The sequence below is a fragment of the Serinus canaria genome, chromosome 13 (genome assembly GCF_022539315.1).
Source record: "Serinus canaria isolate serCan28SL12 chromosome 13, serCan2020, whole genome shotgun sequence".
NCBI lineage: Eukaryota > Metazoa > Chordata > Aves > Passeriformes > Fringillidae > Serinus > Serinus canaria.
Genome location: NC_066327.1, coordinates 4,585,602 through 4,601,980, shown reverse-complemented (window position 1 = coordinate 4,601,980; position 16,379 = coordinate 4,585,602). Strand labels below are relative to the sequence as shown.

General features: G+C 39.9%; 1 protein-coding gene across 1 annotated transcript in view; it reads left to right on the top strand.

The window, feature by feature from the left end:
• The window catches only part of TENM2 (teneurin transmembrane protein 2), a 187,608-nt gene that overhangs the window by 94,174 nt on the left and 77,055 nt on the right, over positions 1-16,379 (top strand). Inside the window, exons 8-9 of the mRNA XM_050979861.1 lie at positions 7,979-8,173; positions 13,460-13,660. Coding sequence (XP_050835818.1) covers positions 7,979-8,173; positions 13,460-13,660 — 396 coding nt within the window. The remainder of the gene's footprint in view (positions 1-7,978; positions 8,174-13,459; positions 13,661-16,379) is intronic.

The window sequence follows — 16,379 nt, the reverse complement described above, 5'->3', positions numbered from 1 at the left end:
TGGAAGAGCACAAGCTTTTAGAGCAACCTAAAAAAGACTTTGTAGATCTTTCTAATTGTCGCTGCTCTTAAGAAGATTTCAGCCTGATGGGAGTTAGTGAATTTAGTGATCTCTGAAGAGCACCAGACTAGTCAAACACCATTCTTCCTGACTGTGCAAATAGCACATTTGTGGGGCACAAAGAGCAGGTGAGAGAAAACAGTCTTGCTTTCCCATTCCAGAATGATTTTCTTGGGCATGATTTTGCTAGGGCAGAGCAGCTTCTCCCAAGGCAAGTAGTGTAAAATTAGCACAAATTAGTAAAAGAGAAGAAACATAAACCATGAAGTGGTCTAAGAAGTTATTTCAGATTTTCATATCCACAAATGAACTTCAGTAAAAACTAATAAGTTTGCAGACAAGTAGTGAAATATGCAGCCAACTGATTGAAATAGGTTTAAACAGAACATATGAAGGGAAGTGTTGTCAAACAAAACCATTGTATTTTCAGACTACAACTAACAGATTTATATGTCTTCTAATTTTTAGAAATGTCTGTGGACAAATACTTGGTGTAACAAGGGATATGATAATTAAGGGCAAATATTTGGTGTAATATGGGATATTATGGATATAATAAAACAAGGGATGTCTCAATACTTTTTTGTTTACAAAATTAATGCAAAGTCTGGAGCCAACATTTTGAATCAAGTTGACAGCAATTAATTTTTTTAATAACTGGGCTGATTTTCTAAAATCCAAATGCTTTTGATTCCTTTGGGTATAGGGATTTTGTTGATTTCAGGCCATTTAGACTAAGATTGTTCATACATAAATAGGTATGACAATTTTAGGAGAATAGGAACCTGATTGTAGCTTTTGCAGTGAATCTAAAATTATTTGGGGCTTTGGTTGACAGTTGAAGGATTCAACTCTTCTATCAGTAAAACACATCTTCATCTGCTTACTTATTAATCTAATTTGTCCATTGAAGAGAAATTAATTTTTGTGATCTAAATGTGCATCACCAGCATAAAGACAAGAAAGAGAGAAATGCCAGTACAGTGTGGTAAATTTAACAAGGCAAACTCTGCTCTCATCTGTCAGGTTAGGAACCAGGCAGTTGTACACAACATTTGTCTTGGCTCTTTCTTCTATTTCTGCTCCAGTTTGGAGCTGACCTGGAGCGCATTTACAGGCTTCAGATTAGACTGTCAAAAACTGGAATCCATCTTCTTTATATGTTGACAAAATCATGCATAATCTCTCAGCAGTAGCTACCTAATCTCTGCTAAAAGGAAGTCCAAGTGTGAGGCATTACAGAGTCTGAATTAATTATCCCCTAGAGGAGCTGCACCCTGAAGGGTCCCTGGTAGGGCTCAGTGCTAAGAAGTTTGACCTACATCTGTCTTCAGTTCAATTCCTGGTGGTCAGTGGAAAAGAGGACAACTTTAGTTTCATTATGCAAGTGTGCTTGCATTATCCACTCCTTTATATAACAAGGAATTTGTGCAATTCCATGTCCAAAGAGCATAGCAAGGCTGCCCAAATCAGTTCAGTGAATTTTTGTGACTGAAATTTACTTCCTCCTCCTAAACAGGAGCACCTACAGATAAAAATAAATATTTTTCTTAGGTGTGGCAAAATTCTCTACGGTTCAACAAGGACTGAACATGTCTTACATTGGAGTATAAACAGTGTCTTTACAGAATGCTTTTTTTCTGAATGTGTTTATTTGTTTAGAGCAAAGTAAAGCTGTAATGGCTGAGACCAAAATTCCATTTCACCCAGGATTTCAGCTGTGATGGTGACATACAGCAGATAGCTGAGGGAGAATAAATAGTATTTGCCTTTGTTGCTTCTCCATTAAATTCTTCTGGTTCCAGAGGTGGTGTGTGCTGGGACTTTCTACAACAGATGAAGCCTCTTTGTGTTCAGTAGCCTTTCCAGATTTTCATTCCACAAATTTGTTGAAATTCTATGGTCAATCACAAAATGTTCTTCCATGAATTTTAACTTGTCAATTAATCTTGTTAAAACTGTTTGATGAAACAGCCAGCAGTGCTCAGGCACTGTAGATAATTTCCAAGTGCTCTTTTAGTTCAGTCTTAAGGTCAACTTGAACACTCAATCCTGATTTTCCATACTATTTGCATGGTGAACAAACAGCCAAGCTCATCTTTTTTGCACTCCAGCTTGGGGTAAGAAAAATGTGTTTTTTGTGCAAGATTGGGTCTTGTAAGCATTATGGATACAACCCTTACTCAAATACCATCCTTTGGTGCGGTTTTGTCATGGGGATCTCACCACATAATTCTGTGATATATACATTAAAAAATTAGATGGGACCAAAAATTTATTCTTCCTCTGCCATGTTTTAAAATTTACATTTGAGTGAAAAGCTGAGCTGCTCGCAATAGAAGAATAATATAAGGGCATTGCTTTTGACCTGGTCCAGGACAGGGAAGCATTGTAGATGCAAATTCAAGAACCTTCCTAGTCTGCATATATTTGTGCCCAGAGACTCAAATAATTTTGAAGAAAAATATACAGATTTGTCTATTTTATGAGGAGGAACTGAAAAAAGTCTTCAGTAGAGAACTGACAGCCAAGATCCTAGTGGTACAGGACTCTCTCTGCACCAGGGTAATGTTTGCTCTACAGCAAGAGAAACCAAGCCAGAGCTCTGCCTTCCCATCCTGTTTGGAGCTTCAAGTAGCAGGGGAAAGCCTGTCAGCCCAGCAGCTGTGTAACTAATCCAAGTTCTTCAACAGCCTCCAAGCATTTGTCTCCTCAGACATCCTTTGCTGGTTTCTTGCCATGCTCTAGAAGAACTGCTCTGGTGAGTATGTGTGTGTGGACACTGGAGGGGGGTGCAAGGAGTGTGTGCACAGACTGCAGCTGGGACACAAAAGCTGGTGGCTTTTGGTGCCAGACTCTTTGGGCATTATCCCTGGCCATCTCTGCTCCTCATCTGTGTGTAACAGGCTGTTACCAAATCACCTTTCCTCATGCATCAGGGAATATGAACATTACTCCAAAATATCCTTTAGAGAGAGAACTTTCAGAGGGATGCTTGGTTTGTCTTTCCTGCTGCATCAGTGTTCTCAAATACGTGCAGCACTCAGGGGTCTGCAGTGTCTGTTCATCAGCTGAGCCCCATGTTAAAAATTTAATCTGATTTCTTCAAATACAAGTAAAGGGCAAAATCCCATAACCAAAGAACATTAAAGGTTAATAGCTGTTCTGCTTATCCAGACCTCACTCAGGGCATATACCTTTGGGCCTAAGTTGCCTGAGTGTTGCCATAACTACTCCTGAAGATCTCTGTCCACCTTTTGCCAGTGCTGGTGTAAGATATGCAATCTGTCTCTCCACAGAAATGAGATGGAGCTTGGTTGTTCCATTACATAAACCACCTTCCTTCACATTGCTTCATCAGACTTCGAGCAATCAGTTCTGTCCTGGACCAGGAGCTGCCCACTTCCCATGAGGAAACACTAACAGTCTTAGATGACAAGAAATCTAGAATATTATTGAGGAGTTTTCACATCAGCTGTAGCTTCCAGGATGTAAAATGAGGGTGGACTGGTTTGGATCTCATCCATATGATCTAGGAAACAGGCATGGCAGAACTCTTTTTAGGCTACCTGCTCCTGTTCTCTGTAGAAAAGCTTGATTCTCTCTCTTCCTCACACAAGACAAATTATAAACCCATAGCAAAAATAGTGGCAAAGAACTATTCATTACAGCAGGGACAAGCCAGCTTCTTGTAATAAGCTAGACCTTCTTGCATTCTTGCTTACATGTTTCTCCTGCAATCTTAGTGACATGGCAGTCTTGGAAGTGCTAAACCCTGTCCCAGAATCTGTCATTTTTCTTATTCTCAGTGATATTCCTGTAGTTTATAGAATAACTCCAGCAGAGGGTTGTAGATTAAACTGTGGCTTTAAGTTGCAAGTGCCTTAATCTTTGCTGTATCCACTTCATCCCTAAGGTTAAGTGACAGATTCTCTTGTTTGTCCAGAGTCAGTTCTGGTGTCACTGGCACTGTGACTGCCCTGGCAAACCCCTGAAGGCAGATTGCTGTTCAACTTACAGACAAGCTGCACAAGGACTGAATAGATCCATGAACCACAGCAAGACCTTTGACCTGATAGAAACATGAAGAGAGGCATGAAAAGCTGTGACATGGCTTTCAGCTTTTCTTAAATTCCTGAAGCACCATAGTAGAGTCAGGGAGCACTAAGAAAACTGCTGTGGGAGCTCTTCAGCCCAAGACCCAGCACCACCCAGTAACCTTTCCTCTGCAATGCCAGGCTCTGGTATCCCAGAAGCTGAACCATGCAAATCCTGGTCAAAAGCAGGAGCTAAGAATGGCTTTCCCACAGACAAGTTCCAAAAGGCAGATACACATCACCTTTAGCTGGACTACAGTTACCCAATGCTTAACAAGACTTAGGGACAAAGCTAGCAGAGGAGTGATGTTACAGCAGGTGTCTGGAACAGAATTACAGGTCCAGCCTCTCTAGCTAGGTCTAGACTGGTCATAGTTGAGTGGCTTACATGTTTTTGCTGTTTTGGTTTTCTCTTACTTATTTTTGAAATGGTTTGTTTCTGCTTAGTCCCTCTTTCAAGGCAGTGTGCTGTTTAAACAGAGTTATTGTCTTTATTTGAGTTTTCATGACAGAGAGGTTTGCAGAGTAGAAATCCTTTCAGGCGTTGATTCACATGTTGGTCTGTAAACAGGAAAACAAGAAGAGCTGTTCCTCACTTGTATCCAGCTTGTGAGTCAGCTTTAAGGTTTTGTCCTTATAACTACTTGAACAAATGTGTTTTCTCCAGAGAAACTGCCTAATGCCTATTAGATTGTCCAAAGAAACTGCCTAATGCCCATGGATTCATTTAGCCTTCCTGGGACCTGTTCTTTCCATCACAGTATGGTGAGGAGTTGGGTGGGCAGAAGGAAGTGTGTCCTAATGCAGTTGGGGAATCCACACTGAGAAACCATCAGCAATGACAGCTCTGAGTCTCTGCAGTGCCGTGGAAACATGGAGAGGATTTGCATCCAGCATCATTTACTTCCTTCTGTGGTGGACTTTACCAAAGGGACTGCAGGTTTAACCACCCCACACAGGAGCTGAAGGGTGCCTTGTCCTAGAGAGAGAGATTTTTTGTGTTAAAGTGGGTTCCAATTAAAAGACCAGAGTCTGTACACTGTTTCAGTGTGCAAGATGACACCGAGAAACTTGACACTCATGATCACTCCAGGTCTTCAGGACAGGCTGCTTTCTGATCACTTGCCCAAAATCCTCTACACCGTAGAAAGAGAGCAGGACAGAAATTATCATCTTCCTTATTTGAGAACATGTATCAGTGTCAGCCCAAACAAGCCTTTAAATTGCAGTGAAATTGAGAGTTATGGACAAAGGAATTGTGCCTCCAGATCTTCATAGCCAAAAAGTGGGAGTGGTGCTGGGTTGATCCCTTTCTTTCTGGCTCACCTGGTGACTTGCAGGAGCTGCACAGCTGATCAGGGAAAGGCTGTGCTGGGAGCTGAACCAGGCTCCTCAGGGGAGCATGCAGCCAGAAGGAATAGCCATGCAGCATTCAAGTTGCTGTTAGTTCAGTGTGTGGTACATCATGGAAAGGTGTTTGATGCTGAGGTGCAAAAAGATGTAACATAGACTGGCCTGGAGTGCAGTGTGGGGACAATTTTTCTGGTGGTATTTCAGTATAAGCTGGCAGAGTAAACTTAGCTCAGAAACCAGCTGCTGAAAGCAAAACCAGCAGAAATTTAGCATCAGCTTTTTCACTGAACTCAGTAAAGCTCTTTTGAACTTATACCAAATCTGAAAATGTTGCTTGTTGCAGCAGACCTCTCATTAGGGTAGAAATGAGCCAAGACACAGACTCTCATTTAACAACCTGAAAAGGGTCCCAGTTTATTCTCCTTTACAGTTCAGCCATCCTGACTCTGAGCACAGCAAGCTCCTACTGTTGGCTTCTCTGACAGACCCTGACTGCTGGAATGTGACTGCAAATGTTTCCTTGCTGCCTCTGACCACAGAGGCTCAACTATGACTGCAAACTCCAAGTCCATCAGAGCCAGACAGATCTTCTGCAGCAGCAGCTCTCTTCCTTGTTTTGTTCTTCTTTGTGTCTCTCTGGGCCTTTCCTTCTTCCTCTTCTACCCCCAGGCTCTCCCTGACCAGCCAGCCCACCTCTTCTATCACATTTATCTTTATCAGTCACAGCTGTGACCCGTTAAGGGCAAGGCTGTTCTTCTTCTCTAGTAATCATTACAACTGTTAATTACCAGGGGCGAGGTCAGTTGTAATCCCTTCTGCTACACCTACAGTTGCTGATGGAAATTATATTTTATTCAAATTTCTGTTCATTTTTGCATAAGAAAACATCTGGACAAAACTTATAGTAAGAGAGAACACCAGGAATGAAGTAGAATGAAATCCTCTTGCTACCAAAGGATGGATAATATGGATCTAAGACATAGAAGCAGTAGCAAACCTGAAACTTCAGCATACTGACTTTGAAATTGTTCTACTGTAGAAGAAAAATAAGCCAAAAATATTATACATACTATATGACATGCAGCCCATTAATCTGTAGTTTTATTTGAAATAATTCTCAGCACTGTGAATTTTAGCTAACATTTCAGATTAGAAATCTGAATTTTATTTTTTCTGATCAATTTTTTCACCTATCAAATAAGAAAATTCACAAAAAAATCTGTTCTGGAATATGTTTTTGCAGCAGATCAATGGGACACCTAAGATTAATAAGGATTGCAGGGCTGAACAATGGAGAAGTTGAATAACTGGACCATTGCACATTTCTTTGTAGGAAATCAATTACTTGGGTTCTTCTTGATCATTGGGGTTAAAGGGATAATAGAAGCCAAGAAGGCATTAGGACCTTTTAATGATTAATAGTAGCTTTTGAGTATATTTTTGGCACTGTAACACCGGGTGTTCATTTCTAATTACTTTGAAGAGGGAAAAGACAGGGAAATACTTTTCTGTCTTTATCAAACTGCATCAGAGGGAAGAGCACAGAAATGCTCCAAGCTTTTCTTAAAGGCTCTCTTCATTACTCCCATTTTTTCTTATTTCTCTGGGTTTTTTGCTGTGTTCCCAAGGGAGACATGAGCACACAGGAGTGAGGATGACTTAGGGAAACATTTATATGCACCTGGGTTTTAATCAACCACTTGTTTCTTTCCATTGCTCTGCATGTGTACAACATCTGATTCCTGGCACCCAAGACCTACTGACTACTTTTATTATTCATAGCTTCACTTTATTTGCATAAATGAATATTGGCTCAGAACGTCTTACCCCCTTAATAACACAGTAGTGAGGGGTAGGGATTAATGGTGCTTTCTGGCCAGTACACACAGGGTAAAAGCTGTCACTGGGATTCAGGGAAACAAAGCTCAGCAGGGATAGTGGTGCCAAGGTGCATTTGTAGTAGCTGAAAGCTTGTGTCATTCTTGTATTAAAGATTCTTACACTGAAAACCAAAGGGTCTAAAAAAGTTTGGGGACATTACATTAAAGAAGTGTTATAGTAGAAGAAAGATGCCAATAATAAGCTGTTGTGGGGACTGAATGTTTTGTGTTCTCTCTCTGAAAATTGGATGTTACCTAGAGAAACAAAGGAAACAAAGGAAAGCAGAGTAATGTCAAACTCAAATCTGTTCACATTACCCCATTAGTTATCCAAAACATTATCAGTATTCTCCAAAGAACAGGAGTTGTATTCTCAGAATGCCCAACACATATTTGCTTTATTAAATAGCAATCAAATTATTTGTTTGGGAATGGAAGAACTGAACCACTGCGAATTATCTTGGATTTTTTTTCCCTCAGTAAATGAAGATAATTGAGTCTAAGTGTTTGGTAGTGGATTTTTAGTGCACTTTTACACAACTACGTGCATGACCCTGTGTGTTGTTTTTCTTTCCTTCCATTTTCCAGCTGCCTGCCCCGTTCTGTGCAGTGGCAATGGTCAGTACTCCAAAGGCACCTGCTTGTGCTACAGTGGCTGGAAAGGTCCAGAATGTGATGTGCCCACCAGCCAGTGCATTGACCCCTCATGTGGAGGTCATGGCTCCTGCATCGAGGGCAACTGTGTCTGCTCTGTGGGCTATAAAGGAGAAAACTGTGAGGAAGGTAGGATATTTATTTTCTCTGTTGTTATTTTGCTTTCTGGGTTTGGGAGTTATTTAATGGCTAGGGAAAAAGTAAAGAATGGAATAAAAATCTAAGCATAAAACTGCTCTAGCAGGTAAAAGAGGGTAAAAACGTAGTCCACCACGACTTTACTGATCTATCAGAGTTCAGGCCTTCTGTATACATTGCTGTGCAGTATTAAGAGTGTCTGCCACAAGTAAACCTGAATAATTCCTTTGTCGAAGAGCAAAGAAAAATCTTTTCTTATGGATTATGTTTACTGAACAATTTAGATGTGAAATGCAGAGGAAAAAGGAGCAGTGGGAGACAAAATTGTATAGCTTCAGCTTCACACAAAGCACGTATCAATCACTATTAAGACGGAAACTGATGAAAAATATTTTAAAGACTTAGATATCCATGCTACTTACAGACTTAATGTGGGGCAAATTACTCCTGTTGGCTGCAATCATATGGGATTAAGGAAAGGTAGATGGCACACACAAACAATAACTGTCCTTTAAATGCAGAAAAGCTTTTCAGATTCAAAGTGTCCAATTCCTTGAGTATGTAGAATGAACAAATTTTTTAAAATAACCCATGCAAAATGTGGCCACAGATTAAGCTCAATAATGGTTGTTTTCTGTTAGAATGCACAATGTAAATTGGACTGCTTTTCTTTTTAAAATGTATTACTGTGCTCCAGGGCTTATTAATCCTCCAAACAGAGAAGCAGCTTGAAGAAGTGCTGAAGTGATAGGGCTGGGATATCATGCTGTTAGGGCTGAGGAGTCTCTCTGGGTTATTCTGAACGGGTTGCAGAGCTGTGTTGGTACTGTGTGTATCAATTTTCATCTTACCCTATAGTGAGCAGCTGTCTCTCCCATCAGAAAAGAAAGGGAAGAAAACTGTGGATAAACAAACCACTAAGGGTTTTATTGTCATCACCTTTAGGACAAGATCTGGCATTACTCTCGGTGAACTTGTGGTAAAAGGGAAAAAAGCAAAGAAACCAAGGATCCTCACTGGTGGGACTGCAATTGTTTGTTCAGTTCATTCCTGTCACCTTCTTCCACTAAATCCTCTCGACACTGGTTGTTAGAGCTTTTCTCCAGAATTCAGTTGAAACCAAGAGTTTTTATGTTGCTTTTAATGGATTACATTTTAAACTATATCCAGAAAATGCTGTAATATCTTTTTTCCCCCTTAGAATTTATAGTTCTCAGTTCACCCTGCGTGTGTGATACTAGGAGATTTTCAAAAATTATCTGAAATTCTTTGCTTTAACTATCATTCTCATGAAAATCAAAATGGAAAAGACTGTCTTTAACACAGCACCCAATCTATTCCCCAGGACTGCAGAACCTCTCTTTCTGGTACTAACTGCAATTGTTTGCTTGGTCTCATTAAGTTTTATAGATTTCATTGTATTTTCTGTTGTTGTATAAATGCTTGTGTTATTGGAGAGTTTATGGTAGACAACCTAAAATGATCTTTGTTTCATTTAATTCAGGAAATTTTACCTTGCAAGCCATTCCTCCTTCACTTTGATTGTAATTTCCAGGTACTTGCTTGGAATTCTCTCTCTGCTTTCAGCTCTCTAGAATGGCTGTGGTCTGTCTGGGCCATGGATGTATCTGCCTTGGATCCCCAAACTCCTGTAGGAGAAATAGGCTCCTGTAGTGCTTAATCCATCTTATCCTCAGGTGAATGTTTGGAATGGTGAAGCAGAGACATCAGCAGCTCCAGAGAAGTTTCTAGAAAAAGCCAGTGCAGGCCTTTTTGAAAAGGTATTGGGTTAACTGCAGCCAAAATTGGGAGAACAACAAATCTGTCAGTCAACAGAGCTTTTTGGGAGGTGAAAGGATATACATTCTTTAATCAACACTGGGCTTGGAAGGATACGTTTCTTCCTAAAAAGATAAATGGATTACAAAGGCAGGAGGTATTGATTGCAAACTTGGAAGGGGCCAATAACATGACAAGAAAGGTTAAAGCAACCTTTTGCATATGTGATTGGGCAATAAATAAATCAATGAATTAATTTGCAAATAAATAAAAATCAACCACCATGTTTCTACTCTAAAGTTCCTTTTGTAAATTAAAATTTCTTTTGTACATATTTCTCACATTAATTATAGTTCTATGGAAGAAAGGGTACACCATGAAGTGGTGTCTGTCTAATTAATCATCTAGTCTTAAAGTTTTTGCATGAATAGAAATTTTACATTTTTAATGGTAGAATGATAGAAATAATATTTCTGTATTTTTATATAATATATGAAATCTCCTCTATTGATTTGAACTTCCAAAAGGAATGGCAAAGGTTGATTCATTTGCCATTTTCCAACTAGGATATTGAATTAGAATAAGTGGGTCAGCAATTTTTTTTTCTTCCCAATAGCTTTTTATTTCTGATATTCATCATGGTTATATTGTTCAAACAATTTACTTGAAATGAAACTGACACCAAAATCAATATTTTTGATGCACAATTTTTGCAGCATAAACACTGTTTTTCTATTAACAAATTTGCACAGAAGATGAAGTAGGGTATTTGTCAGGCTTCATTCAGTCTCTTTTGGGGGGGACACAAGTGAAATTACCAAATTAGGTTAAGTTATGGGTGGTTTTCTTGTCACTTTCCTGGTTGAGTCATTTTTCAATGACATTTAACTTCATAAGTGTAATTCATGGCTCTTTGGGGACTTCATGGTACATATTGTTTGAAAAACTCCTTGACCTCCTTTTTGTCCTTAAGGATATAAATTGCTTTCAGTACCTTTTTGTGTCAAATCTACAGAGGGCCCAATACTAAATGAGCTCTAATGATCTGAGCTGCCAGGGGGGCTGTGAGTTCCAAGCCTAACGTACTTGCTAAGGTGCATTCTCCTTTGTTTAAACACCAAAGAGGGTCTGTGTATAAATCCTGATTAAATACCATTGTAAACCCTGCTACACCTCAGGGCCAGAACCTCTGCAGCACAAGTCAGTGCAGTTCTGTTGCAGGTAATCACGTTATGCTAATTTCAGCAGCGAGGATCTGGCCCGAGATGATAACTCTGAGCATGTATTAAAATAGAACAAGATTGGAGCTCGGAGTAAAAACTCTGCTCAGTTTAAACTTTGAAAGCTGCTACTTACCCAGCTGATAGAACAAAACAGCTGTAAAGCACATTTGTCTGGAACAAAGGACAAAGGTGTTTAGTGTGTTATCCTGTAAAACAAGGGAAACTGGGGGCTTAGGGCATTGATAGGCTCATTCTGTAGGAATAAATCAAAGCTGCATGAGCACTGTAATTCAGGATAGAGGGAAGACAGTTAATTTATGTAGCAGAAGGTGGTGCTTTTCATATGCTCCACATTCCTTTCATTAGTGCTTTCATTTGAGAAGGAAGATGATACATTCCTGACAAGGAAAGTACATGATGACTTATCATTATCTCCTAAAGTTAGCTATCCTATAACGATGTTATCCATGTACTACCCTTCTGCATTTTCTGTTAAAATATAAATCCTAAGAAAACCCAGAACAGACCAAATGTTGGAGGAAAGTAACTTTCATCTTTAAAGTAGATTGACCTAAGTTTTTGTGTACTTTACTTCTTTATTCAATCAGACTGTTTTGCCCCAGCTCTGTGGCCACTGAGTTCACCAGCAGTTGTACAAAAGATGCATTGTAAACTTCAGACAGGTTATAATTGGCTAAGCACAAAGAAGAAGTAGCAATGCAGGACAAGCACTCTTTGTAATTCAAAACAGTTTATGAATTTATCAGCTCTGAGGTGAACCACAAACCAATCTTTGTTTACCTTTAAATACAAATTTGTATTATAATATTTTTGTATCCAATTAACTCAGCTTTAAATCTTAAAGAAAAAAAGGAAAAGCAAACCCAAAATGATAGCCAATGTCATCATTAAAGTGAAAATCTTGTAAGAAACTTTACAGTAATTTCTTCCTGTACTACTGTGTTCTGAATGCTATACTACTGCATTCTGAAAACTCATTTTATTGCATCTCTAAATGCACCTGTCTCAATCCTCTGCCTGTATGTAATTTATATACTTGCTTTAAATGTTCTATAACTAAATAAAATAGTTAGACAAGGCTCTATGTTTGTAGAAAAGTTGAGATTTGAAAGATCAAGTATTGTTCACATCAGGTGGAGTGAAAATATCTCTGCCTTAATTTAGAAGGATCAGTTTGGAAAAGATGAGAGATAAATCACTTTCATTATAAACTCAGATCTTCCTGGAGCAGCGAGAGAGAATGCAAGTCATTCTTGGCCCTGCTGTTGTGAGCTAATATATACCAGTCATGAAATGAATTCAAGTTATTTAAGACATGAATTTGACCTTGACCTTCAATTCCACAGCAAAAGGTCCTTGGTAAAGCCTCCATGTGGGTACTGGCAGTAAAGCATAGCATTGTTCAGCATTGTTATACAGATTCATTATGTAAGATAAAAATTTGGAGACTCATAATGTTACTGATTAAGTTCATTTGAAAGACAGCTTGTAACATTCCTTTATAGGACTGAAATAGCAACTGAAATTCCATTGCATCATTTTCCATCATATCTATTTTCACTTTGTTGTTTCTGGGTTGAATTCCATATCTGTATCTAGTTTTACTTCTTTAAGAGAAACAATCTCCTGGTTTAGAATATGTGTTGAACTAACCAGGGCTCTCAGTTTCACAGCTCAGCTACTAATGGACCATGGATCAGACATTCAGAAGTGCCTGAACGATTAAGTCTAAATGAAGATGAAAGCCACTGGCATTCTGACATCTGTGTACTTGAAGTGGCTGTCCTAATGTTCAAACAATGCTCTAACATTTTAATAGTAATAATAGCAGTTTTTATAAAGATACTCCAAATAAAAACTCCTTTTAAACTGCAGATTATTAACTTATTTTGTTCTTGAAATACAGTACATGAGTCATTGGAGCTTCAATATATTTCAGAAGAAATGTCTCCAGGTTTATGTGTGGAACTCTGACTATATATATATTTAAGTACTATTTTTAAGTCTTCATGCTTCTCCACCACAGCATTCCTGCAGTAAACTGTCATTGCACAGTCAAACCCTGCTTGATTTATTTAATATAAAGTGTAAATTACTTCACTCTCCCATTCTCAGACCAGGTGTTAATATGACTCAGATGACTCCTTCAATTTGCGTGCTTTATCACCCCGTCCAAACTTTCCAGAGCACATTTTCCAAACACCCCCTGGTGTGAAGTGACCCTTCTGCACACGTTTTTTGTTTCCTCCTGCAGTGGACTGCTTGGACCCGACGTGCTCCAACCACGGGGTGTGTGTGAACGGGGAGTGCCTGTGCAGCCCGGGCTGGGGAGGCGCGAGCTGCGAGCTGCCACGCGCCCAGTGCCCCGAGCAGTGCAGCGGGCACGGCTCCTACCTGCCCGACACCGGGCTCTGCACCTGCGACCCCAACTGGATGGGCCCCGACTGCTCCGTTGGTAAGATGGCACTCTGGCACCCAGAATGACCAGGAACAGGAGGGAGGCAGTGCTGCACAAAGAGCAAAGAAGGCTTTATTCGAGAGAACCGCGCGGTTTTTATAGAGTGATACGATAGATTCCGTTTGATTGGCTGGTTAACAAAAACACCTTCCTCATACACCCTCTTTCAGAAGAACAGAAAGACAAAGTAGAAAAACACCACCTGCAGATTGTTTATACTTAACAAGTTATCACATCCTTACAACTCCTTAAAAATTCTCACAAGCCGCTGTGAGAAACTCTTGGCTCTTTCTCTCTCTCTGTCCCTTGGCCATTTCTCTCTCTCTGTCCCTTGGCCCTTTCTCTCTCTCTGTCACATGGCCATTTCTCTCTCTCTGTCCCCCATGGCCCTTTCTCTCTCTGTCCCTTGGCCATTTCTCTCTCTCAGTCCCTTGGCCATTTCTCTCTCTCTCAATCCCTTGACCCTTTCTCTCTCTCTCAATCCCTTGGCCCTTTTCTCTCTCTGTCCCTTGGCCATTTCTCTCTCTCTGTCCCTTGGCCCTTTCTCTCTCTGTCTCTTGGCCATTTCTCTCTCTCTGTCCCTTGGCCATTTCTCTCTCTCTCTCTGTCCCTTGGCCATTTCTCTCTCTCTCTGTCTCTTGGCCATTTCTCTCTCTCTCTGTCCCATGGCCATTTCTCTCTCTCTCTGTCCCATGGCCATTTCTCTCTCTCTCAATCCCTTGGCCCTTTCTATCTCTCTGCCCCATGGCACTCACAGTAAAAAAAAGGTTTTTTTCCTCCTTTTGCAATCATGTTGCTGTTTTGTTCAAAGGTAATACCTATGGCAAGTTTCAAATGCAGTAATAATCAAGAAAGTTGTCTTTGTTACACGATTGGGCTTGTTTAATTTTGTTGGGAAGAACTGTAGATATATATATATTTTCATGACATTCTTAATTTGGTTAGGAGTTTGTGTTTTGTTCTAACACTGTTTCTCTTTTTGACTGAAAAAGTTACATAAGTGTACTTCTGTTTCCCAGCTGTAAATGAAAATGTCCCAATGTTTCCATTTATGGGGAAAAAATACAGGGAATTTTGCCTTTACATTTCAGTTGAACCTTGAGAAGGTGCTGTAGGTCAAAATCACATGTCTCAAAACACTGGAGACAAATGGAGACAAATATTTACATTTTTCACAGTTATTCAGTTATTTCCTAAGGTTAATCAGCTGGAATACCCTCCAGTGACATGAATACAAGATGTGTTATGTGCTCTATGGATAAGCAGTCAGAAAAATTGAAGAATGAGAGTTTTGCTGCCACTTTTATTGGTGATGTGTGGGGCAAAAGACCCTTCTGCTTATCTGAAACTTCAGCTGGCAGAGAGCAGTAGAATTTTTGGAGTGAGACACCAGATAACTGACCATGTTAGTAATAGGAATACAAAAATCTCTCCTTGGAAAGTGACTTTTACCCATCATTCTAAATGACCCTGAATTGCTGCCATTCTCTGCCAAATGAGTTTTAGGGGAATTTCAGTCTCAATTCTTAGCAAATCAATATCTGTCAAAATCTCCCAAGGTCCAGGTTTGAGTGGAGCAGAACCACCTGCTCGCCTCCTTTGCTGTTGGGGACAGAACCTCTGACATGTTTGTGTCTGCGTGGAGGATGCAGCTCTGTGGCTCTGTCCAGTGCACATTAGCAGGTTTTTTTAAACTGATGCCTTGGAGTGGCTGCCTAGAACAGAGGCTGGACAAGGTTAAGAGAATAAAGTGGGTATTCATTAAAGACCTTCTATAGATGCACCTTGGGCAGTTAAAATCCTCCGAGAGGGGCTACACCCAGGATGGACAATGGTCACGAGTTTTTCAGACAATTTTATTTTTGGTCCATTTACATATCAGGGGTTAATCCTCCAATAATAGCTTCAGGTAATGAAGTCATATTCCCCCATTTTGCTCCCCCCCAATTCACTTTTGTTTGTACTTTTCATGGCCTAACACTGTAGAGTGTCCTTGAATCTCAGGCCTAGAGGAATTGTTTCATCTAACCAAAATGTGTAGACAGTAGCTAACACTTTACATGGAGTTTAGACTTACGTACTGACACAGTACAGGATTTGAAAAATATAAAGGCATTTATATTAAAAAATGTAAAGGCATTTATATTAAATTTTTTTAAAATATAAATCCCAGAATCTCTGCTGGTCAGAGTGACTCTGAGATAGGTACAAGCCTATTTTCCCAGCCTGGGAGTCAAAGAAGGAGTCAGGATTCTTCTGTTCTTGTTCTCAAGGCTGTTTATTATTTCTAATCTATACATTCTTTCTCCGACCCGCTGAGATCTGTCTGGCAGTTTGGGTTGAGGCACACTGGCCACCCTTAGGGTGGTGTTATCTTTTTATGCTAAAAACTACATGTACAATATTTACCATCACTTCCCAATACCTATCACCTATGTTAGACAGTGAGCTTCTACCTTAAACCTATCCAAAAGTGCCAACATCACCCAGAAGATGGAGGCTAGGAAGGACAGGGTACACCCAAATTCCTCCAAATTGGGACCCCGAGCCCCCATTCTAAAACCCCCAAAATTCTACTTTTCACCCTGTGACAAAATAACTACTGTTCTACTTAAACTTTCATGCCTTGTAAATCCTTATATAAGGTTGGTAATTTTTCCATGGGTCAAGATCAAAGTCACAGGCATCTTGGGCTCTGTTCCAAGGTCTCTGAGCT